The 26348-nt window shown below is 43.9% G+C and overlaps 1 protein-coding gene across 1 annotated transcript in view; it reads left to right on the forward strand.

The window, feature by feature from the left end:
- The window catches only part of rnf19b (ring finger protein 19B), a 34444-nt gene that overhangs the window by 1597 nt on the left and 6499 nt on the right, over positions 1-26348 (forward strand). The window contains exons 2-5 of the mRNA XM_076754440.1: positions 12466-13726; positions 22400-22599; positions 24992-25136; positions 25264-25426. Coding sequence (XP_076610555.1) covers positions 13065-13726; positions 22400-22599; positions 24992-25136; positions 25264-25426 — 1170 coding nt within the window. The 5' untranslated portion in view covers positions 12466-13064. The remainder of the gene's footprint in view (positions 1-12465; positions 13727-22399; positions 22600-24991; positions 25137-25263; positions 25427-26348) is intronic.

The raw sequence follows: 26348 nt of genomic DNA on the forward strand, positions 1-26348 counted from the left end.
GTGAGTTAGAAATAAACACGTGCGCAGAATCTACTTTCTCTCTCATGATTTGATTCCTGGAGCTCGATCGATGAGTTGACATGCCTGAAATAATTATTGCAAAACAACACATGCTGGCTGATGAGTAAGAAATGACACTACAGAGAAGAACTGACTGACTAGACGGCACTAACTAACCTTAGAACTAACCCTGGATGTAACCCCACATAACCCCGTGTTTAGCTTCCAGAGTCTGTCCTAAACTGCACAGAGGACGACGAGAGGAAACCAGATAATACTGTTTATGCTGCACAGGGCAGATGAAATGTTGTTCCTGTTACACAAAATCAGTTGAAATAATTGCTGTTGTTGCTCTAAATTGTGAAGTTATTGACTGATGGACTTCATCATTTATAGTGCTGCGTTTTGTTTTTAGATCTGAAGTCCTTCACAACATGCACTGGATGCTATACTGTTACAAAGTGACTCAAAAACCAGATTTCATTAAAAAACAGCGTATTTTATGACAGATGTGAGTTCAAACACTCATATTTGTCGTGCTCTCGGTCCACGTCGGGAGCAGTTCCTCTTGCTCGTCAGAGGGATTTGACCATTACCTCATCCAGAGGAGGTCTGGGCTCCCGTGTCATTGTGTGGTTCAGGTTACAGACAATAGCAGGGAATTACACGCTCGGTTGTCGCATGCACCGTGTCTGTGTCCATGGATTGTGCTGCTGCTTCCTCTCTGAAACCTGAATCCACTCATCCAGTTTACTACTGTTACTGCTGCTCACCTCACCCGTACCTCTGCGCAGGCCTCCCTCCCTGTGTGTGTGTGTGTGAGCGCGTTATGAGGATGTGTGTGTTAAGAGGTGGCGTAAAGGGGCTCAGAGGTTTGCTCTTTGCGACTGTAACGCCTGCAGGCCTGACATTAAACATTCAACAACTCAGCGGTATGGCTCCTGAACGCTCCTCTAATTATAGAAGCGGATTCTCTCTACCTCCACCTTCCAGTGCATCGCTCTGAACTCTGAATGTTCTACATGTTCATGTGTGTGTGTGTGTGTGTGTGTGTGTGTAGGAGAAGGATAGATGTGCTAATGAGAGGCAGTGGGAAAGAGAGAAAATGCTCAGAATCTCCATTTGTGTATCCATCTGCCTCCCACTGCATTTATTCCTAAAAATTATAAAATTCAAGGTTTTTCCACACAGACAGACAGACAGACAGACAGACAGACAGACAGACAGGCAGAGCTGTCCCATCTTTAGTAGGAAACTAGTCATTGTCTGTGGTAATTTTAAAGAGCATGAGCTTTTCCCCATTAGTCTTTTCTTAAAACTGAGTCCTCGTCAGGAGTGGTTGGACATCAAACTTCAATTCTTCTTGAGTGTTTAACAAAACTGTCAAGTCGCGCTGAAGCTATGAGTGAATTAACTGATTTATCAGTGGACAGGAAATTATTTTGACAATGAGTCAACATGTAAGTCGATTTCAAAGAAAAAGTGCTAAAATGTCACTGGTCACAACTTCTCGAATGCGTAGAGAAATACATTTAAACTAGAATTCACTGTTAGTGCGGCCGTACTGCTGAGTGTGAAGTGAGCTTTGATAATTGCATTTTATGTTGGCAAAATTCTTTCTTTGTTACAGCAACATGAATTTTGAACAACTGTGCACAATGATTAACTTATTGCATTGAGCATTTGAAGTCGTTGGAGTCATGTTTCTGTCCACCTGATGAATGTAAGTCCAATATTCACCTGTGTTTAGCTCCGTTTTGGTCTCCTCCATCTCCAGAGGGAATATCTGGCTCTTTAGCTGCTGAATGCTGTATCTGTATCTCGGTTGGTTGCTTTAAATCTGCATATTTCTTTGATTAATAGGCAAAATATTGAATTAATTGCTAATACCACAGTTTCTGTGTCGACTAAAAAATTAGCTTGATGGGGCAAATAGTTCAGATACTGCTGACCAGTGATGGTCTGATTATCAGGCCACATCTGTGCCAAAGCTCAGGTATCATCAGCATAGAAAGAATGCAAAACAATACCCAACCCTGCGTATCTACAGTCATATTAACAAATGTGCTTTTGTCTTTTGCAAATTGGCTGATTTTCTTAAATTACTGTAAAATATTAATTAAAAAAATCCTGTGATTTTTGAACTGAATAAGACTTTCAGTCACTGACAGATGGACAGATTAGAAATACACTCGTTTCTACAGCAGTGGATGCAGTCATTAAGGTGATGACATGGAAACTGCTCAAGTGTGCTGTGCATTTCCACTGAAAAGGGTGTGTAGTCTTCCTCACACACACGCACACACACACACACACACACACACACACACACACACACACACACACACACACGTTATGAATATTTCATTCTATTCAAATTTGTGTGTCATTCACTTTAGGGCATTAAAGGAAGCACAAATCTTCGGGTGAGGCGCATTTTGCCAGACGTTTGGGAGGTTTTCTTGGTGAGAGGACACACTCAAACTCACCCACTCAAACACACACACATTTACCGGCAGCGTTCAGGTTGTGTGTGTGAGCTGGATTCCTGAGAGGAGCAGGACTTCATGTCTGGTTGTCAGGGTGGTTTTTCCACAGAGGGAAGAACTGCTTCCATTATCGGAGATATCAGCTCGCCCCCGCACGCATACGCCAAAAACCAGTCACTTTGCTTACAAAACAACACGGCATCTACAGCATTTTGTGCCCGCGGCCCTGCTGTTCGGAAAGTGTTTCTTGTTGATGTGTGAAATACTGACAGTAAACAATAAGTACTTCATGTTCTGCGTTACACTAACTTCAGCTGTGCTTTCTCAGCTCAGCTCATCCGAGTCGTTCACTGGAAGTGTTGATTTTCTCATGAACAAGATCACTGATGAAAGAGAAACAGCTTCGTTTTTGTGTTTGTCAGACCTGACAGATTAATCTGTTCCAGCAGGTGTGGTCATGGGACTTTTTTCTTCTTGATCGCCAGACAAAATTTAGATTGGTGACGTAGATCTGAGGTGTTTTGACTGCATTTGATAAAACTGAATAGATGCACCAAGGGTGCCTTACACATCTTCTGATGACTACATCTGACACTGTCTTTAAGACGCAGTTAAATCTTTGCTGTGTGAAAATAAAGGTACATAATTGACAAGCAGGGAAGACAAGGAGACACACTGCTGCCGATGTGTCCATGCATGGTCAAAGTGTGGTGAGGTTACTGTGTTACGGTGTTGACCAGCTGTGTGGGTGCCAATGAGTAAGGTATTTAGTGGAATAATTAACCTTAAAGTGAAAAGTTTCCATTATGTTTCTGTCATTATCGCAGTATTAACACGTGTTGTGAGGGTGAGTGCTCGTGAAGTGACGGTTTTAGCTGGTTAGTTTTGGTTTGAATGTTGGTTTTGTGCAGTCACATGAACTCAGCATACTCGGATGGTGGAGCACGAGCTGTTCAGACTGAATATGAGGTAATTTTTTGCTCCACTGGGAACTCCAAAAACCCATTTTCCTGCTCACTCTAGTTGTTTCAGAGAAAGGCCGGGAGCTGTGCCAGCTAAGTTTCTGTGTAAACATACATGAGGGTGAGAAAGAGATCAACTTTCTCTGATGCTAACAGCATTGCACCACTTTGGTCCTCAATGAAATATGTGAACAACTGATGGATTTCCATAAAATTTGGCACACACTTTGCTACCATCATCAGGCTAATTAGCAAATGTTAGATGCTAACATGCTAAATTCAGATAGCGAAGATGGTAAACATCATCTGCTGAACATCAGTGTGTGAGCATTTTGCCATGCTAGTGTTAGCATTTAGCTAACTGCTGCCTCAGAGCTGTAATAAATTAAAGCTAATTCTTGAATAGTCAGACTTTGTAGCTCACAATTTTACAAGAATGACAGTGTTTACAGATATTTGTCAGGACTCGGGACACCCAGCTTGAAACCAGAACATTTCACCTGGAAAGTACAACACTCAGCAACTGCTTTTCTTTTCTTGACAGTCGCTAGGATGCATTGACGTGCTCTCAATGGCTAGATGCTTGTTGCATTCAGGAACCACTCAGAGGATGTGTTAGTCTACTCTTTGATCTAAATTCCTGTCGAGAGAAGTTTTGTGTATTTCTGAGTTGAAGCACCCTGCTGGCTGAATCGAACGGTCCTGCAGGCCCTAAACGGAAGCTGGAGGTTCTCCACCCCATCTTTATTTCCACCAATATCCCCTCAACATTAGAGAACTACAGTTAGACTCAGGAGGCTTCAGTTGTCGATGGAAATGCTGTGTATAACTGTGGGCTGTTGAAAGAGGCCGTGGCCTTTCTGAATTATTAATCAAAAAAGGTTCCTAATTTGTGGTTGTGTGATGAAAGCAGCTGCGTGGGAGGGGGCTGTGGTGAGGTCACCCAGTACACCGTGAATCAACACTGAAGCAAGAGGTTGGCATTCGCTTCTTTCTGCTCTAATGTGTCATTATAACCCAATTAATCAGTCGTGATATCTAATCTGCGTGACTCAGCCGGTCCGTCTGCTCAGTGGAAGTAGCCTTGACTTGTGTGTGTGCGGTCCTGTATTTTTTCTATGACGACCAAATGTTCTCACAGAGATACAGAGAAGAGAAACGAGGACGTTCTGCTTGACCTCTCTTCTTTAAAAGGAACATTTAGCCGCTAATAATGAGGATGTACAGTCTGTGCTGGTGATCAGTGTGATCCATAAAAAGTAGAACTGCCCCACAGCTGGATGATGCCAAACAACGGAACAACGGCTGCTTCACCGCTGCAGCTGCAACAACAAAACATCTGTAAACGTAACCTTTTTCAACGTTATACCGAAATATAATGTCCACAATTTGGGTAAATGCACCGGGTCCGGGTCACGCTAGCATCCTCCTCAGAGCTCTGATGTTTTAGCTCAGTTAGCATATCCACACATATTTGCTCATACTTTGTACTTGCTGCTTTCCATCTTTTACAGTACATTTACATTTTTAAACACGTACCACCCAGGGTGGATTTGTGCATTTGCATGACTCTGAAGTTAAATTTAATGCATTTGCAAATGATTTCCTGGACAACAGACGCAGAAGAGGCGATGACACGTCTTACCTTTTAAGATTTTTCATGCAGGAACTTTGCTTGTAATGGAGTATTTTACATTGTGGTATTGCTACTTTGCTTAAGTAACAAATCAGAATACTTTGAATAATCACTGGTAAAACTGAATCCTATAGAACAACCAGCTTTTTATTTTATAGATGGAACACGTTGGCTTTATGGTTGTTGTTGCTCTGTGGAAGCATGAGAAGCAGGCAGAGATGCATCTTTACAGCAGGTCAGTCGGCGAGGGGTTTACTTTGTTACCCCAGCCTATTAGTGGACGGTCTCTAATTAGCTTTCCACCCCCCACCCCACCCGGCCCAAACACACACACACATACACATAATGAATCATTAGCTGCTGGTTGAGTGAGGGGCCACCTGTTCTGTCCAGAGACTGCCGGGCCCCGGTTCTCAGATTAGCAGGGTTTTAGTCAGTATGAGTACAAACAGTCGAGCCGCCTGCTGGACTCCACCTCTCTGCAGATCCGTCTGCTCACCTTAAAACGAAGTCATCAGTCGGTTTAGACCTCAGGCTTTTAGCTGATGCTCTTATCCAAAGTGATAAGATGCTCTGAGTGTGGCAGGGTGATCAGTTCAGAGAAACATTAGGACTTATTTAATGTTTAAATAAAGGAGATTTTCTTGTCCAGTATGTGCTTATGGTTGAGTAATCTAATATTTAGTAGTAAATACAGGCTGGTGAACTGGTTTGTCGAGGTATGTTTTGTTTTCAGTGCTTGCTTAGATATAATGATTGCATGTTGAATCTGCACTCAGATCATAAATATTATGATCATTAGAGCGTGTTTGTTAAATTATGTGAGGGTGGCGCTGCATGTTTGTGCTTCAGCGTGAGTGTACACGCTACATTTTAGGTTTTTAGACGGTGCACTCACAAACCTCCAGCACATCTGTGAGTGTCAGGAGCAAGCAAAGCAGCAAGAAGTGCAAAGGTCAGGTGCAGAGAAGCCTGACAAGCTTCCAGGGAGTCAGCAAAGACTACAAGGAGTTCTTAGGAAAAATGCAGAGACGAGTTCTGGGGAAAAGTTAATTAATAATGCGTTTGGCAGGAGAGGGAGAAACATACTTCCTCACCTTTGAATGATCATGTGACCGGAGCCAGCGGCAGGGTGTCGCTGATAGTGGTGGAAGTGGACTAATCATTATGATGTCCTGCACGTGAACACATCACATGATCATCCTCACCATGTTCAGGAGTTTTTACTGACAATACTTATATAATTTAAGACAGGACTTGTATTTGTAATGGAGTAGTATTAGTATTATGATGGAGTAGTGTGTGTGTGTGTGCGTGTGTGTGCGTGCGTGCGTGTGTGTGTGTGTGTGTGTGTGTGTGTGTGTGTGTGCATGTGCGTGTGCGTGTGTGTGTGTGTGTGTGTGTGTGTGTGTGTGTGTGTGTGAGAATCTTGTGCAGACATGTCTGGCTGGCAGTGAATCATCTTGTTGCATAACAGTAATTACCTCATAGAGCAGCACACCTGTAGTGGACTGTTGATTACTCTGAAGCCCAGGTACTGTGTGTGTGTGTGTGTGTGTGTGTGTGTGTGTGTGTGTACATGTGTGCATGTGTGCGATATATGTGTGTCTATGGTCAATCATTCTTAATTATGGCCTCTCTAATGTAAATAATCTGCCAGAATAGAAAGCTTAAGTTTTGCTGATGTTGCATTTTTAAATAGTTTTAATTGACACGTGATTTATTTTTGAATAATTTTTAGAAAATGTCTTGTTTTATGTCGTAAAGAGCAGTGAAAAGCTGCTCCAGTATACAGTTACACAGTTTTAGTTGTATTTACCTTTTTCAGTGTTTGTGATGCCTGGTTTGTCCCTGCTAGGGTTTCAACTAATAATAACTAATAATTTTCACTTAATCTGTTGATTAATTGTCCTAAAAATGTCCCAGCTGGAACCAGGAAATTTAGAGCATTTGTGTAATCACAATTTTCTGTAAATCAATAAATCAACTAATCATTTCAGCTGTAGTCCACACTGTCTGTGTATACGCTCAGTTGCCAGTTTATTAGGTACACCTGAAGCTAACGCAGCCTGATAATAAATCCTCCTTCATGCAGGCGACAGTGTTCAGCTGCTGTTCTAAAGAGGTGTTCACTCACCTTCATGATCATTTTGGAGGATGCAGTCGTTGGCGGTGCTGTTGAATTGTTACTTATTCATTTTTCAGTCTATCCTCGCTGAAATAAGTGGGGTGGACAAAATAATAGAAACACCTGTCAGACTCAACGCCTCTGTAAAACAGCTTCAACAAAAAGCGAACTTTATAACCACCTGATATAAACTGACAGCTGAGTGATGAGCTGCATGCGTGTGAGCTGCCAGTCGCAGCACATTGGTCGAAGCTGCAGGGAGAAACTCGAGGAACACAAAGTGCTGAGGCACAGATTCGCCGTCGAGGACAGAACAGTGTGTCTGAGAGCAGATTACCTCTCTCTCTGCTTTGTGTCTGATTCAGGAAAACCCATTATGAACCCAGAATTGGGCTGTAAGGTTTCATTATAGTAGTTTTGGACCACTGAACGTTATAGTTTTAACATCCCATAAAGACACAAGATTAAAAGCCCCACCGGTGGCCTTTAGAGGCTGCAGTGTTTAATACACCACCAAATGCAAACGTATTAGACTGAGCAAACAGCTTACTGCTGATTTTGCTTTTCTGATAATCTTAATGTGCGAGACCAAACTGTTAAGTTTGTCAAAAAGTCAGAGGAAAGACCACTGAGGCATTAAAATTAAAAGGGTTCATCTCCACTCAGAGAGAATTTCATGACAATCTGCGTGTTTAGAAAATATCAACAATGAGAAATCTTAACTGTGTCCTGTGAAAACAGAGTTCTGCTGTTTTTGTCCAACCTGAATTTCTGCTAATCACCGTTAAAAAAAAAAAAAAAAAAAGCCGGTGTATAACACAAGTTTTTCTGTGCATCATGGGAATCGCAGACGGCCGACTGACAGTAGCTGCTATAAAGCCTTCAGTCAACAGTTCAGTCTTGATCTTAGTTAGCTGAGATGGTTTCTTACAAACCGCGACACACACACACTCATGTACAGACAACACTGAGCCCAAACAAAGGCTTTGACTGAGGAAACAGAGAGGAGAAAAAGATTGAACAGGGATGGAGGGCTGAGTCTGGACGGCGTGTGTGTGTGTGTGTGTGTGTGTGTGTGTATGTGTGTGTGTGTGTGTGTGTGTGTGTGTGTGTGTGTGTGTGTGAGGGAGAGAGAGCTGAACTGAGCAGCAGTGGAGTAGGAGGACAAGTGTGGAACAAAGTGTGTGTGAGCATGTTGATAATAAATCAAGTCCAGATTGTGAAGTTCTCAGGCTGTTCGGACCTATCTGCCAAATGACGGCATGATCGCAGCACGCACACACACACGCACACACACACACGCACGCACGCACGCACGCACACACACACACACACACACGCACTCTCTCAATTTCTCCCGCTAATTTGCACATTTTACAGCATGTGAATCTCTTCAGAGGGCCAATCAAATCTCTCGTTATCTAACGGCCGGGACACTGATATGATTCCCATGATGCATGACGTCGTCTGAATCTGATTTAGTTTTGTTTGTTTAACATACGACTCTTTGCAAAGACGTATGTTAACAGTGACGAGGTGTTTCACAGAAGAGTGTGAAAAAATCACAAACGCTAAAACAGCTCAGTGAAATTAAATTCAGTAATAAACTAATGAAATGAACTAAGTTATTAGAAAGTGCTTTACAAAAAGAAAAACACAGAGTAATAAAAATCAATGAGTAATAATAAAGTAGATCAAATACCAATAGTTAAACATAATTTCAACAAAGCCTTTTTTTCATTTAACACAGAGTTAAAAGCTGTTTAAATAGTCTTAAATTGACTACATTTGTATTTAAATCAGGAACTGTCCAGTGAAAAGGTACAAAGTTATAAGATACCGTCTATGATTGAAAAGCCTTGAAAAGCACTGAATTCAATAAATAGTGTTTTCTCTTGCCTGCCGTTAGAGGAAACATGAGTCATAAATGTAAAACGTTTGTGTCGGGACATGTTACACAGCCGTCATTGGTACAGTCAGACGTCAAACTGGAGCAGTCGATCAGAAGCAGATGAAGAGATCTGACACACGATGAAGAGGCTCATCGCTCTGATCTCTGTTGCTTCATGTCACCTCCCTGGAGAAGCAGGAAGTCTTATCAGCTCTCGAGAATCTCGCCTCCGCTTTTTTCCTAAAACAAACAAAAGCAAGTGGTGGAGTGTGTGTGTGTGTGTGTGTGTGTGTGTGTGTGTGTGTGTGTGTGTGTGTGTTGTTGGCAGAGACGTCTGTTAGAGGGATGGAGGTGTTTCTTCATCAGGGCGTTAAAGCCACTTGTTATCATGAAGCAACATTAGAGAAGTTTGATTCCAGTAACAGGAGCACTGATCGCTGGGCCAAATGGGACTCCAGTGCTGGAGGAGGATGAAAGCTGCACACACACACACACACACACACACACACTTGTACACACACAGATCCAGTGTTCAAGTTTGTAAAATAATGTTGAAATCAAAAGATTCATCTCAAAAAGCATCAAGCGCTCAGGGCTCTACCACACACACACACACACACACACACACACACACACACACACACACACACACACACACACACACACACAGGCTGCCATCTGTGACACCGTGTGTGTGTGTGTGTGTGTGTGCGCGTGTGTGTCAGGGTGCAGCAGAGAAGAGGGCTATTACAAACTCAGCCGGTGGGAAGTTATATTTAGGAACTGTGGGATTTTTACACATTTCAGCTGAGACCCAGTTTGACCCTGAAAAGGCGGCGAGTGATGGCTGCCATGGCAACCGTTAATGGATGTGTGTGTGTTGGTGCAGTAAGCAGTTGTGTGTAAAGAAAAGCACATAAAGGTTTCACCATCTACTCTGTCTAACGGTGGAAATCCTCCTCCTCTATTGATTTCTGAGTGTGTGTTGTTCCTTCCTGCAGCGCGCTGGCGGTGCGACGTAGGTTATCAATACTTCACATATCAGTTTGAAGGCTGCAGGTATCAAACATGACAGCTGGGCGAGATTGTATTTCACTCTCTGGTGAAGCGCCAGAAGTGTCTCCTCTGTTTTCGGGAGAGATTAGGGTGAATCATCGAATTGGCCGCTGAGGTTAAAGGTGGTGGTGTTAATGAATGTGCTCTTCATCCAAAGCATCATGTACGATCGTAAACACACACTGTTGTCTGCAGTGTGAGGACTTTGATACTTTAAGTACATTTTGGTGATAATACCCTGATTCTAAAAAAGTCGGCTGTGTGTAAAACCACAAATAAAGGTTTGCAGAAGTCAGAAAAAAAAAAATTTGATGCAGATTCGCTGAAAACTTTCTGAAAATATAAATTAGCGCATTGAAATGAACAGGATGCCCAGTTCTCCTAATTCTTTCTGAGAAGCTTTCAAATATCCAAATATAATAAAAGCCTATAATCAGTTTTGCAGAGCCTGGAGTTGTCTGCTTTCGTTATGACCTGGAAATTATAACAGAGTCAGACTTTTCAGCCTAAGCAACACTCTGCAGACGTCTGCCTGTCTGCCCTCTCCTCAGTGATTGGTCAGCTAATCTGTCAATCACCTGAACACACTGGTCACAGTCTCCTGAATGGTTTGACATTTGCTGGGTCAGCACTACCCTGTGTGTGTGTGTGTGTGTGTGTGTGTGTGTGTGTGTGTGTGTGTGTGTGTGTGTGTGTGTGTGTGTGTGTGTGTGTGGCCTTCAGACAAGCAGCCATAATCAGATTTGTGGAGACTAAGTCAGACAGAGAGGCCGCTCAGTCGTTTGCTGGTCAGAGAGAGAAAAACTGGAAAATATCTTTTCTGCTGAGTCTTTTTAATTCAGTTTCATGTTGATTTATTGAACGCAACATGACTGACATTTATCTGAAAACCTGCTCAGAAGTGTCTCAATTTTTTTGTCAGCCCATTACGCAGCATGTAATCCTTCATTTGGATTTAAATCTCAGCAAAGAACAGACGCACAGTGAGGAGTTAACATGCGTCTGAACAACACGTTAAGAGCTGTTTAAGTGTCTCTTACACACACTCTTTAACGTGGCTCACACAGCCTGTAAGCCTGTAAGGGCAGCGCAGGGTGTAATTATCATGCATACGTGTGAGTGTGCGCATATCGCTTTTCTCTCAGAGGTGTGTGTGTGTGTGTGTGTGTGTGTGTGTGTGTGTGTGTGTGTGTGTGTGTGTGTGTGTGCAGCTGGTGATTTTCAGCTTGTGGGGGTTCATTTACAGGTGTGAACGTGTCTTTGTATGAGTGCATATGCCACAGTATGTGTGTTTTTATGTCTGTGTGTGTTTGGAGGCATGTGTATGTTTCTCCACACAGAAAATATTTGTGTGTGTGTGCATGTTTGTGCAATTTGGACAAGTATCAGTGTATATTGGTTTACCTGTGCATGGCCTAACATACGTGTGTGTATGTGTATGTGTATAGTATATATAGTATAGTATATAGTAATTAGCACTGTTCACTGGTGTGTGTTCATTCAAGTGTGTGTGTGTGTGTGTGTGTGTGTGTGTAATATATGCTATGTGTGTTGTTTTCCATGTTTGACTCTGTTTTTGTATGTGTGTGTGTGTGTGTCTGTGCTTTCCTGTTTGTTGTGAGCGTTTTTTAGACATGTGTGTATATTTTGGGATATACATAGAAAACAATATGTGTATGTGTATGAGTGTATACTTGTATGTGTGTGTGTGTTTTGGGAGTGCATATTTACATGTGTATCAGTTTGTATTTATTTACCAGTGTACGCTCAACTGTGCTCATGCTTGTGTGTGTGTGTGTGTGTATGTGTGCGTGCGCGTGCCAGAGTCACAGAGTGGCTCGCCGTGTGCCTCGCTCATAGTGAGCGTCACCATGACAACGGCACTAGCAGCGCAGTGTGAAGGCGAGGAAGAGCTTGCGGTGCTCAGCGTGATGAAGACAGATAGAGCGACTGGTTTCACATGAATTCATGATTGGCCGGACTGGCTGATGATGTCATGTATGTAACTGGTGGTTTAACGTGTGTCTCCTCATGATGTTTTGTGTGTTTCAAGCTTTTAATTATGCTCGATCGACACGTACAGCGTAACGTTCTCCTGCGTGTGTGAGTCAGTCTGTCTATTTAAATGTAATTAGCACAGCAGGATCATCAGAGCAAGAGCTTGTGGTCAAAATGAAGAAACGCAAAGCAGAGAGAGAGAGAGAGAGAGAGAGCGAGAGAGAGCGAGCAGAGGGAGGAAGAGAGGTGTGTGTCATACTGAGCATGCTCTTTGTGCTGACTTCCTGCTCTCTTCTTCCTGACAGAAAAGACCGTTCAGAGAGACCGGCGTTCACCACCACCGAGAGGAAGACGAGCCGAGGAGAGGCTCTGAACACAGCTGAGGAGAATTAACCCAAACTGAGGGATTATCGCAGCATTCAGGCTCAGCTCTGCCCCGTGGATTTCTCTGTTTCTGCGGAGTCACTTGTTGGAACTGACAGTAATCTTTTTGTTGACGGTGAGGATCACGGTAATGTTTGACCTCGACATCTGCCTGCTAGATGAAACATCTGGTAGTTTTTCTTCTTTGTGAACCTTTCAAACAGCGAGTTTCAGAGAAACTCTGGGAGCCGCAGGGGATTTTTTTTTTTCGCTTTGAACTTGCGCAATCTGTTTCATTTTCAGTTTTTGCCTCTCTGTTATCCCACTTCTGATTTCTCTTTGTCTCACACAAAAGGAAGAAAAGGAGGCGACTGACTCAAGTTTCTCCGACAGGAACTTCAATAGTGTTTGCATTCCAGTTTGGGTTTCACAAGGGGACAAATCCTCCCTTGTGTGTGTTTGTGTAGCTGAGTGTCCCCTGTGCGATACATTAAGGTGTGTCAGGGGACGATAACGGGCCCTGTGTGTCTCCTCTGGGAAAATGGGATCAGAAAAGGACTCAGAGTCACCTCACTCCTCGGTGAGCGGCGTCCCCAACCCTAAGTGCCGTCCAGCGGGCAAACGCCAGGGCCGCATCTCCTTTCACAGCCTCTTTCACAGCAAGCGGGGCTCTCGGGGCACCAGGGGCCCCAAAGCTGGAGCGGCCACCCCTTTATCCCATCATCACCACGCACAACAACAGCTTCTCCCTTCTGCCTTGAGCTCAGCGCCCGCCGCAGCCTCTGCCACGCCCACAACAACTACCACCACAGCCGCCACGACCCCCCAGGACGCTGCCCCGAGCACCCCCTCAAAGCCACTGTCCTCCAGCCAGCCGTCCCTGGGAGGAGCCCCCTCCTCCTCGGAGGCCAATCTCCTGGAGTGCCCCCTGTGCCTGGTGCGCCAACCCGCCGACCAGCTCCCCGAGCTGCTGGGGTGCAGCCACCGCTCCTGCCTCTGCTGCCTGCGGCAGTACCTCCGCATTGAAATCACAGAGAGTCGAGTCCAGCTCAGCTGCCCCGAATGTGCCGAGAGACTGGCCCCGCAACAGGTGGCAGACATCTTGGATGATGCGGCCCTGCTGGAGAAGTATGAGGAGTTCCTGCTGCGGAGGTGCCTCGCCTCCGATCCAGACTGCCGATGGTGCCCGGCGCCTGACTGCGGGTAAGAAACGGACTTATGTTCTCTCTGTGTTTTGATGTAAGGCTGCAACTAAACCTGTGTTGGTCGATTGATTGGTCGATATGTTATTGTCTGATCAGATTCTCTCTGGACAATCTCTGGAGTTATTTTCATAAGGAGGAAGGCTCTTCTTAGTTCATCAGCTCGGCTCACTTACCGTACATACGTATAGAAGCCTTCAGCATTGATGGGTAGTTACTCGTGACCTGTAACCAATCAGTGAGACGACAGACAGAAACCGTCTGTCAAATCTCACCTTCTGGAAATACTCCGTGTTCAGGTGTGGCGTGGCGCCTGGGTCGAGCTTACCCCCTGCACACTCTACCCATCGCCATCGACGTGATTTTAACTTATTGTTTCAGCATTAGGTCAGTGGACTGTGTGAGCATGCTGAGGAATCTGGCAAGTCCTCAAATTGTAGGGTTGGAATCGGAGTTACTTACGTACATTATGAATGTTACAGAGGTTAGAATTAGCATTTCAAGTGCTGGTCTGGGCTCATCTGCGTCAGTGTCAGCTTGTTTGTTTCCATCTTCCGGTTTGTTTGGAGATCAAGCACACAAATACCAAAGAACTTTCAAGCACTTATCTCTCATGTGCTCAAAGGTTTCTGCCAGAAGTGAAATGAACTCTGTTGCCCTTTAGGGAATTCACCTTGTGCAATTAATATAAGCCAACAGATAATTGTTGGAAACAGAAACTAAAGTAGCATGAGAAAGACAAGAAGTGAAAACGCAGTGAAACCGGACGCATTTTGTTAGAGATGACAGATTAAATTCGGGAAGTGTTGCTGGAAGTAGTTTCAGATCTGAGAAGGAACTCATTGTCATTTACATCCGTGTCTCAAAGCCTGGACAGATCACAAAGTTTCAGTTTTCAGTCACAGCTTTAACATCTGGTTTTGACTGAAGAGGTCATCAGCAGTGAGCTCACATTAGTCTTCAGTCTGGAGGGAGGCTGTTTTGTCATCTTTATCAGGCCAGCAGCTGTAACATCATCGTCTCTACTTGTCTGCTGAGCCTTTTCTCCCTCTGGCGCTTCGCTCGCTCAGTTGTTTTTTGTTTGTTTCCTCATTCTTTCTGCTGTAACTGCCTGGATTTCACGTGAAAAGCGTTGCTTCAGAATCCACATAAATGTCTGCACCTCATGATCTGCTCTGTTAGAGTTCCTTTATGAGCAAGCTGAATGTGAAAGTGGAGGAGAGAAACTGTAACTGGGTTAGAGGGCTGTAAAGCTCGCCCTGTGGTCGGAGGAGGGAGAGTCAGATGGGTTTGGAGGTAGAGCGGCTCTCGTTAGGTTTCTGGAACAAATGAGAGGCGTTCGTTTCATCATAGAAAGCAAGAGTGATTCATTGTGTTTGTGTTGCTGTGTGTGTCTGTGTGTGTCTGTGTGTGTGTGTGTGTGTGTGTGTGTGTGTGTGTGTGTGTGTGTGTATGTGTGGGAAGCAGGAACGCAGATACTCAGTGATGTTTTTCTGCTGTGGTTTTGTTCAGTAATACCGGTATTGTCACAGGGGAAGGCCATAGCGTCTGTGTGGTATCTTTGCATAAATCTGTCTGCATGTGCCTTCATGTGTGTGCATTTCTGTTTGTTTCTGTTTCTCCTGACTGTGTCGGACCACTAGATAAAAGGTATTTTAAAATATAACGGGTTGAAATTGAATTGAAACATTGGAGCATGAATATGATCAGAAAATGTCATGACAACCTGCCTTTTAGATTATGAGATTATGAGACCGTGCTCAGTGTTTAAAGAGGCACAGGTTTGTTATTAAAGCGCCTAAAACAGTTTTTTCTCTTACAAATAAAAACTTAAATTCATAAAAAATGAAACACACTGTGAGGCTTTGCTGCTACAGACTTACTTGGTCTGCTGTGACCAGTAGCATAAAGTGGCTAACGTTAGCACTCTTCACGACAGTAGCTCTAGCTTTGATAGATCTGTGTATTTTCTGAGGGATAACTTCCAGTCTGCCCTCTTCAGTTTCGTTGGCTTTGGTGTCTGTGCTCTCTGCAGTGTGTCAGACCTCTGCTGTCGCTGTCAGAACGATGTGAGCACTGAGTGACAGCCAACATCCATTTCTGTTTTTACAGTTCCTTGTTTCTGTAAGAGCTACTGTGTGTTCAGACTGCGCCTGAGCAAACCTCTGTGAGCTGGGATAATTTCCACTCCCAGTGAGGATGAAGAAGAACCTTGAGAGGCATATTTATTATTATTTATTAGTATCATATTTGCTATTCTACCTGTTGCTTTATTTGCTGTGTTAATGTCTCTGTGATACTTTGTGTTGAGTGGACAGTGCGATCGTGTTCAGTACTGTCCAGCCAGCCCTCATAGACAGAAATAGGGATTTTAGGGTTTCAGGTTGGAACTGGGATACATTTTGGATGCAGGTTGCAGTGCGTCACTTAGGTTACGAAGGTTAAGATAAGCACACAAGGGACTCATTTAAGCCATTGTAATGTCCTGATAAAAATAAACTAAAACCAAAGTGTGTGTTTGCATAAGCAGTATCAGAGGAGGAGAGGCCGACTGCTGACCCACATGTTTACCTCCGTCTGACGCCTTCAGTGACTCACCACCTCTTTAAATCAGACAAGTTGACTAAACCCAAATTATTATTCACCACAAACAGCCCAGGCTGGAGACAGAGACACAGCTTTCTCTACACACACACAAACACACACACGCACACACACGCACCAACACGCACACACAAACTTGGTAGCTACAGCTTCTGTAACTGTGCAATAGGTGTGAATTCCTTCAATATAACAGAGAATTAAGTGTTTATAGCTGAGAATGGCCCTGTTGTGTGTGTGTGTGTGTGTGTGTGTGTGTGTGTGTGTCTGTCTGTCTGTCTGTCTGTCTGTCTGTCTGTCTGTCTGTCTGTTGCATACTGGCCTACTTGTGGGAATGTTATGTAAATGTGACCTGGTTTTATTAACGTATCTTTTTTGAATGATATCCAGTCATCGATCTGTACGTCACCAACTCAACTGTTGAAGATAAACTTACAGTTTAGATCCAATTCGTAAAGCAATTGGAAATGTGTATTTAGATCCCAGTGAGATCTTGTTTCAAACATTACAAAACAGTAGCCGTCGATACAAATAGGTTTTTGTTCGCAGTTTACAATGAATTATCTGCTTCAGTTTATTTAAAGTGCACATCACACACAGTCTCTGTGCTCTTTACAGATCAGTGAAAACACACATTACATGAAAAGTACGCACACAAACTCACACACAGGTGATAGAGTTGATATGAGAACAGGGTTGAGATCAGTCATGTTAAAAGCAGAGATCATACAGTATAAACAGGGTCGGTATCTAGCCTATTTGATTTGGCTTCTCAGCGGGTGAAATCAGGAGAAATCATCGTGGACAGAAATAAGACGTGTTTCAGCAGAGCCCACCATGTCGCACCACCATGTTTCTACAACAGCCCAGAATGGACAAACCAGTATTTTCATATTTACAGTGACCACATGACAACCTGCAGCTTCAGTGTTTTTGTTCAGCATCAAACCCTCCGTACACCACCACAGCAGACAGACAGTTAGCGACTCTCTGGTCAACACAGTGGAGCATTTAGCAGCAAAGGGGCTGATAGAGCTAAAAGCAGAGTGAATACTGGACTTAAGATTCATCAGGTAAACCTGATAAACACGACTCATAATGAATGATAATGCTGCTTTGTGTCTGCAGGATGTGTAAATGAGGAACTGTTTGCTAACACGTTTGCGACACCAACTTGATCAGGAGATAATATGGTGATACTTTCGTCTTGTTCTCCGTCCCTTAAGAGGCCAAAAAATCAATTAATGTGCTTTAATTTTATAAACACCTTAAAATATGATAACATCAGTGCTTGAATGGAGAAAGATAAGTCCAATATTCGTCTTATTCACATGTTGGTGCAGCATCAACAAATGATTAAGTATTATGTTCTGAATTTCTGATTTATTTAACCGACGGGACAACTGAGTAAAAAATAATTTACTTTGTACTCTGGCCTCAGTGTATCAGGCCGTGTTGCCCTTAGTCCACTGTATTCATGGCACTTTCTCGTCCCTCTGCTTTCAGTGTGTCGCACAAACGAAGCATCTCCGTGTTTTATCGTCTGCCTCTGTTCATGTTCCCTTCGTGCCCTTTAGGGTCAGGCCAACATCATGATAAGGTCAACGCTACATTACTTAGACGAACTGCTGACGGAGAGAAGCAGGCAGGTGAGAATGAGGCAGGCAGGTGTGTGTCACAAAGGCCCCCTGGGTAGTGTAGTTTATTTAGGGCCACTATGAATCACGCACAGAAGCTGATATGGCGAGGACAGAAAAAAATCAAGGTACGCCAAAGAGTGAAATGAGGTGAGAGCCGGACCACCTCGAGCACGTAGAAACCTCGACAAGCGTCTGAAAAGACGACTTGAAAAAAAAAAGGACTGCAGAAACTTTTTCAGTGACACGAAACAAAAAATATTTTTTCCCTGCAAAAAATGAAAATCATCCACTTTGAATCCAGAAAATCCACAAGCAGTAAATCTCTCTGACCTCTCGCTTCACCGCCACGACAACACAGCTCCCCACCTCTCACCTGCCCCTCTCATCCGGCCAATGAGGTCTCGGCCTGTGCGACTGTCGGGTCGAGGATCCAGTCAGAACAAAGAGTGTCCCTCTGCTGTCTCCTCTGGCTGTCAGTTGCTATGGCGACTTAGAGGGAGCGTTGCTATGGGTAACAGTAGTTAATTAAACAGATCAATACGTTCGCTGTGGACTCGGCGTGCGCGCGTGTCATTGTGCTGAGTTTTGTGCCTTTCTTGTTGACTGACATGTAATCAGCGCTTGTGTTTTTGAGTCAGACTGACGCACATTCACTTCATCGTGGCATTAAATACCGACTGCATCATCTGTGTGTGTGTGTGTGTGTCTGTGTGTGTATTGTAAGGTTGCATTTACAGGCTCAGCAGGATTCCCAGGTGGCTCTTGGTGGAGCTGAACACTGACTGTCTGTGCACATTTCCTGTCAACATGCAGCACGTCAGCAATCGGAAGTCCTCCACCTCTCCTCCCTCTCCTCCACCTCCCCTCTCTCTCCTCCACCTCTCCTCTCTCTCCTCCACCTCTCCTCCCTCTCCTCCACCTCTCCTCTCTCTCCTCCACCTCTCCTCTCTCTCCTCCACCTCTCCTCCCTCTCCTCCACCTCTCATCCCTCTCCTCCACCTCTCCTCTCTCTCCTCCACCTCTCATCCCTCTCCTCCACCTCTCATCCCTCTCCTCCACCCCTCCTCCGTCTCTTTCCCTGACTCTGTTGTATTTCACATTTCCGTCTCTCGAAAGCCCCTCTTACCCTGCTCGTGTGTCCTTTTGTTTTATCTGTCTCTGTCCTTCTCTGTTTGTCTCCTTTTCCCTCTCCCATCCTAGAAACGTCAGCACAAATTGCTCTCAGTGCCGCACCCACGTCCACCAATCGTGAGACAGCGTTGATATGTGATGCTCTCCCAGGAAAACGCTGTTGTGGCAACATGTGCTTTGTACCGCAACAAGTCCTGAGTTAGCCAGATGCAGAGCACTGACACACATGTTTGCTGTGGCCTGTTGTTAGCCTGGTTAGCTGTAGCTGTAATGTCTGTCCAATGAGCTCGTCCAGACTGAAGCATCTCAACAGATGATTGATGGGTTGTCATGAAATTTGGTGCAAACACTCATGTTCACCTCAGGATGAATTGTAACAGCATTGGTGATCCCTTAAACGTTTCATCTAGCGCCATCATCAGGTCAAAGTTCGCAAAACTCAAACTTAACATTCTCATCAGCCTCAGCTAAACTTTGGTTTATGCTAATTAGCAATTGTTAGCATGCTAACATGCTATACTAAGATGATGAACATGGTATGCTTTACACCTGCTAAACATCCACAGCATTGCCATTACGCCCATGTTAGCATACTCTCCTTAGCATACTAGCGTTAGCATTCACCAGCCTCACTGAGCAGATAGCATTGCTGTTCACTGTTAGTGCAACAACAAACATTAGGTGGTACATGAAGGCCTCACAGGCTGTGTGGCCTCATCGCTCTGGAACATCTGAGCCAATCACAGTGAGGCATGCTGACAACCGCTCAACAAGTGAAGAGTCAGCTTCCTCAGAAAAGCATGTCGTTTTCTGGATGGTGTATTCATTATTTCAGTTATAATTCGACTGAACTTCATGTTGCACACGTTACATCATACCTTAAAATGAGATATAGCAGCTTTGTGATGCATTTCAAGAATAAAACGTGAACAGCTCTTTGTTTTCAACGGGAAGGAGCCTGTGATGCTCGGGATTAATGAGCTGCAGTAATCTGATGTCTCCTGCAGAAACGGGCAGAACACCGAGCTGTAATGGACCTTTTCTGATGTGTGGAGAGGTCTGAGGTCTGCTTATATTTTAAGCATTATTGACTTATTTTTTGCACATTTGCTGCAAGTATTTAGTTTGCTGTAAGTGCTGCTGAGTGACGTTGTGGCAGAAACAGGCTCAAACTCCTCTTTGCGCAGTCTCATTTGATTGAACGTCTTATCTCTGCACCACGCACTGTGCTGGGCACCAAAGAACAGATGGGAAACGAGAACTTCAGGGTCAAGCTGATGAAAATGGGGTTTTCACATGGCGGCGAGTGTGAGCTTTGAAAAAAGGGAAATGGTTAAGAAATAGGCTGTCTTGTGAAGAGCTCGTTCATTACTCATTCGAAACGGCGCTGTTCTGTTTCTGTTTAGGCGAGCTTGAAACAGAGTGCTGATGTTGCAACAAACTGCAAAGCTGGCAGCTGAATTCAAAGTTCATGCAGTTATTTGTGTCGAGATAGTGACAATTTGACCCTTGAGGCCTGCTGTAAACACTGTGGATCGTTTAAAAAAAGAATTTTGTTCCATCATAACAGTAGAAGCTAGTCCTTTGCAGATTCTGAGGCGGACGTGATGTCTAAATCTGCACAGATGCAGGCTGAAGTGTCTCTGCAGGAATGCCAGCTCTTGTCTCATCTTGTCCTGAGAAAGCGAACTCCTTCGTTAATTTATTCCGGCCTGAGATCAGGCCTGTCGCAGCATTTGAAAAGGGGGTAATGAGGGACGTGTTGGGGCCGGCATGTTGGAGGCGTGCCAAAGCAATTACAAGTTTGTCATGTTATCACTTCTTCACCGCTCTTCCTCCTTTGCAGAGTTTAACTTGAACACCCGGCTAACGTGCAGAAAACTGACGTCGTCTTTGTCTCTCAGGGTAAAAAAAAAAAACAGGCATAAAATGTTCAGATCCCTGCTTTTGTTATCACTCCTCCAACGTGTTTCTCCCACTTAGCTTGGTGACAATAATTGATGACTGGCCTGCTTTGTGATTTCTTCAGTGATTGACAGCCTATATCTCAGTCTGTCCCCCTCTCTTTAATTGCCTTTTTTGTCCCCACTGTTATAAAGTGCCACTCTTTTTGCTATATTTAACGTAAATTGCTTAGAAGTGTGTTGGCCTGACTTCAACACACAACAAAGGAGTGATTCGTCTGGTGGAGTTGCACTGAGGATATGTTTTCTGTTTTCTTCATGTGAAAACGACTGTGCTTCGTTGGTTTTTACCTCCACAGAGAACCTTATATTAGATGTTGGTGTGTCTGATTGTTGGAAGGATATTTCAAAAACATGAGAAATTTCACTGAAATTTGTTAGACCGCACGTCAAAGAACGAGTGATTTGTTAAGAGGATGTCTTCATATTTCTGAACATTTGTGCTGTTTTCTCATGATTCACCGTCTTGCATAGAAAAATAATCCATAAACAGTAATCTGGGTTGTTTTGTCCTCCTCCACATAACATTTCCCTTCAATGCGAGTTAAAATGTCACATGAATTACCTGCTGGTTCGACCTTTTTAATGTCTTGTTTATAAACTCAGAAGGACTCCATCACTGCTGTATTTACAGGCCTCACCACAGCGAACACTCTGCTCCTCTTCGTCTCTTTTCTCTGTATTGAGCTTTTTGAAATCCATATCGATTGACCTCGTCCCGTCTCTTTCGCCTCCTCTCTCACTGTCGTTACTAAGTGATTACTCCATCGATCAGATCTCCTCTCTCTCCTCTCGGCCCACAGAGAGCTTTCAGGCTGTGGAACTTTTGGTGGCTTTGATTTGGCCTTCGTATATAATATCATCTTCATCATCATCTTCATCATGTTTGTACGGCTAACAGGATTGCAAAAAGTGGGAATATCTCAAAAACCATTTCATGGACTTTCATGAAATTTGGTGAAGACATCCACGGTGTCCAGAGAATGATTCATTCTGACTTTAAAGATCCTCTGACTTTTCCTCTATCAAGCGCTACCTTGAGGCTGAGAACGAGCTGTGATTGGCTGCCCCCACAGTTTTAGATGTTGGTGTCGGCCAGATGTTGACGCTGGTTGATGTGGAGCAGCCAACTGGTTGATACTCAGTGTGATCAGCACTTCTAAAAACACTTTCTAACTTCACTGTCTTTTGTTTCAATGTCAATGTGAAGCTCTCGTGTACTGAATGCTGATTGGCAATTATCGCCTCAAAACAATCAGCAAATGTCTTCTCATAGTTTGAGTTCTTCAGTCGCCGCATCGTTGAACACTCCTCTCTTTGTCCGTCTCCTCCTCTCAGATTTGCCGTCATCGCCTCGGGCTGTGCCAGCTGTCCCAGGTTGGTGTGTCGCAGAGAAGGCTGCGGTGCCGAGTTCTGCTACCACTGCAAACAGGCCTGGCATCCCAACCAGACCTGCGACTCGGCCCGCCAGCAGAGGGCGCAGTCCCTGCACACCCACAGCAACCACTCACCCAGCTACACACAGGAGCAGGGACCTGGTGAGTATCTGGAGAACGCACACACCTCTGGAGAGCCAGTGGATCAAAAGTAACCACCGTCTGGCTCAGACACTGCAGCTCCACACTCACACAGTGTGCGCAGGTGTGTGTGTTTGTGTGCTCGGCGCAGACATAAACAGACAGATAAAATCTTCTCCCCCAGCATTTCCGACTTTTTTCACACCTCTGAGAACTCCCTGTCTCTGTCTCTGTCAGTCTTTATCACGTCAGCCTCCTCCGTCTGTCAGCGCACTGAGTCAAACTCGTCTGGCGTCTGTTGTACCGACTCCCCAGTGTTCCCACCGCTGGGCGAAGCGTGCAGCGTTCACCCGAGCATGAGACACTATTTATATCACAGAGTCTCCTCTCTGAAGCTTCATGACTGCAGCACCCTGCATCCTGTCACACAGCTTTTTAAAATATCACCATAACATTTCTGTATCTAAGCTAGCTCTGATCAACAAACAGGCATGTTGATAAAGTCCTTTACTGAAGTGCTTTGCGCTTCGATTTTAGTCCTCTCAGTCAATTAGCCCCTCAAACACCAGCTCCATAGAGCACCTTTCATGTTTTTAGGTGAGGGGTTTTCAGCTGGTTGCAGTCACCACTAGATGCCACTAAATCCTACAAACTGGGCGTATCAGAAAATGACACTGCTGTTCACGTTCAGGCCACTTTTGTAACACTTTTAAACTGTATTTCAGGACTGTTGTGAAAAAACTTGCCAGCATGTGACATGACGAAACCTTTCAAACTGATCTGGGAAGACTTCTTTCTTTCTATGAAACAGTATTTCTCAAGTCCAGTACAACATACAGCACCGGTAGTTCTTCTCATAAGAATATTGGCAGTAGTGTTTTTATGGGCAGTAGTATTTTAATGTCATTTAGTATTTTTAAAATCTGTACATACATACATTTTAGTACTTGCTTGCTGTAAAAAAAAATAATGACAATATTTTTTATAGCATTTTGCACATGTTCATTTTAAAGCAGCTGTTTGTCTGTTTTATCATAATCTGCATTGACAAAATTGAACAAAGCATGTGTCACAAACATTTTAATTGGTTTAATGACTTGATGAATTTAATGCCTTAAAATTACCTCCAGATTTATTTACATCATCCCTTTAATGAATACTCTGACATTTAGGGAAATATGCTGTCTTGTTTTCTTGCAGAGCATTAAATGTGAAGATTGGAGCTGCTGTCACGTCTGTGCTGTAAATATGAAGCTACAGCAGGAGACGGTTAGCTTAGATGTTTACCCCTGTTCCCAGTCTTTATGCTAAGCTAAGCTAACTGTCTCCTGGTTATCGTCTCATATTTACAGCACAGACATGACAGTTGTATCCGTCTTTACATCTAATTATCTGCAAGATAAAATGTTGAGGTGGTCCGTTCACGCACTTGTAGTGATGATAAGAGCAAACATTAAAATCTCTGCAAACATCCGAGCTTGTGCGTGCAAACATCCTGATACGAGTGCCTGTTTAATTCCATTTTGATTAAAAATCTATTGACTAAATCCCTCCAGCTGTCCTCAGTCAGTCTTCCTCGTCTGTCTTTCCTTGATTCACCACATCCAGTCTGCCTCTCGCTGCCAAGCATTCAGAGGAACTGATAACAATCCAGAAGATGAGACTGACTCATAGAAAAATCCAGGCCGTTCCCTCTCTGTCTGTCTGTCTGTCTGTCTGTCTGTCTGCCTGTCTGTCTGTTCACACCTGCTGCTTAGTCGGCTGGATGTAGACAGATGTACAGAGACAAAGAAGAAATGGGAGGGAGAGATGAAGAGGAAAGATAAGAGCAGAAGAAGAAATGAAAGGAGAGGAAGAAAGAGAGACAAGAGAGTGTGTTGAGTCCCGTCAGCAGAATACAGAGCACATAAACAATAACAGCTACTCACACACACACACACACACACACACACACACACACACACACACAGATCTGCCAGAGTCACTTCAAGTTAAAATGCCAAAATGCCCTTTCAGGAGCAGAGAGCGTTCCCAGCGTCCACAACTCAAACACACAGCAAATTGACTTTTCTTCCCTTTAAAATGCATTAGAGGACAAACTGCTGCGGTTGTCCAATCCATTACTCTAATGAGGTTTGATTTTGACGCCAACAGCAGAGGGAAAAAACAACTGAACAGGAGATCTTAGTTTTTCTTACATTTAAGATATTTTTAACCTTTTTCATTTTTTTGGACCGACTTGTTGGATGTGTAAACATTCAGCTGAGTTGTGTAATGATTTAAGCAGACAGAAAATAAGAATTCTCAACTCAACGGTTTTACAAAAAAAAAAGGAAATTAAAGGAAAAAAGTCATTCAAACCATTCGTGTCTGGATGCGAGCGATGTCACTAAGTGCCTCCCTGCTTCCTCAGCTGACGACATCAAGCCCTGCCCTCGCTGCGGTGCCTACATCATCAAGATGAATGATGGGAGTTGCAATCACATGACCTGCGCCGTCTGCGGCTGCGAGTTCTGCTGGCTCTGCATGAAGGAAATCTCCGACCTGCACTACCTCAGGTGCTGAAATGCACTAATTCATCTCCATGAGAGACTTTTTCAAATGTGTAACTGTAAACAGAACTCCTTCATCTTTCTCTCTGGAAACCCCTCTCCTCTTCTCTCCCTCTGCGTTTCCCTCCATCAGTCCATCCGGCTGTACCTTCTGGGGGAAGAAGCCTTGGAGCAGGAAGAAGAAGATTTTGTGGCAGCTGGGCACCCTGATCGGAGCTCCGGTCGGCATCACCCTCATCGCAGGCATCGCCGTTCCCGCCATGGTCATCGGCATCCCCGTTTACGTCGGCCGCAAGGTGAGGAAGAGTGATAAACTTTGAGAAATCACGTGCAGGGAACCCTTCACATAAAAAAAAGATATAGAATGAACATAAAAACAGGAGAGAACATCAATGCAAAATGAAGCTGGAAGTATAATAAAGTGTAATATAATAAACCTCAAGTAAGTTCAAGATTCAAAGGACGAGCAAGAGCAGAAATTCAAATGACTGCATGTCTATTATTGATTTTTGATTTAAGAGAAATTGATATTTTCACCAGGATTAAGATGTGCTTCTGTTGTTGTTGTTGCTTATTCAGTGAAGTTAGTTTTGCCCCTCTGGTTTGTGTTATATTCTGTTTAAATCTGCTAGAAATCGAATGTTTTCTTCAAATGTTTCAAGTACACTGGTTGTAACTTAACACACATTTTTTAGCCAGAATTTCACCAAAACTCACTTTCAAACTGGATCCAGCTGAAAAGGCAGTGAAAAAGAAATAGACGTTAGAGATGTGAAGGGGCTTTTTAAGAGGAACTGAAGAGCATTATGAAACGTCTTTGATGTGTTCATGATCTTCCTCTTGCACTTTTTTGCTTTTCTTCTAAAAACATCAAAGATGCACGCCAACACGAACAAAACATGTCACCTCTCCCCCTTTTTGCAGCTCAGATGTCTTTCCCACTGTGTGAAATACTTTTTTTAATGTTCATGGTCCGTTCGCTTAACATTCATCTTCGTCCACCCTGCTGCAGAAACCAGAAGTGGAAAACCGCAGAGCTGTGGCGACACACACACACACACACACACACACACATAAATAGTTTACAGCACTGCCACAGTCACTCTTTCACAGTCCTCCTCTGGTGACTCTCTGGAATTTACAACAGTGCAGAACGAGAACCTTTTCTTAGTTTCAGTATGTTGCCCTCATTTTAACACAAGGCTAAAAGTTTGTTAG

The sequence above is a fragment of the Chaetodon auriga genome, chromosome 17 (genome assembly GCF_051107435.1).
Source record: "Chaetodon auriga isolate fChaAug3 chromosome 17, fChaAug3.hap1, whole genome shotgun sequence".
NCBI classification, from domain to species: Eukaryota; Metazoa; Chordata; class Actinopteri; order Chaetodontiformes; family Chaetodontidae; genus Chaetodon; species Chaetodon auriga.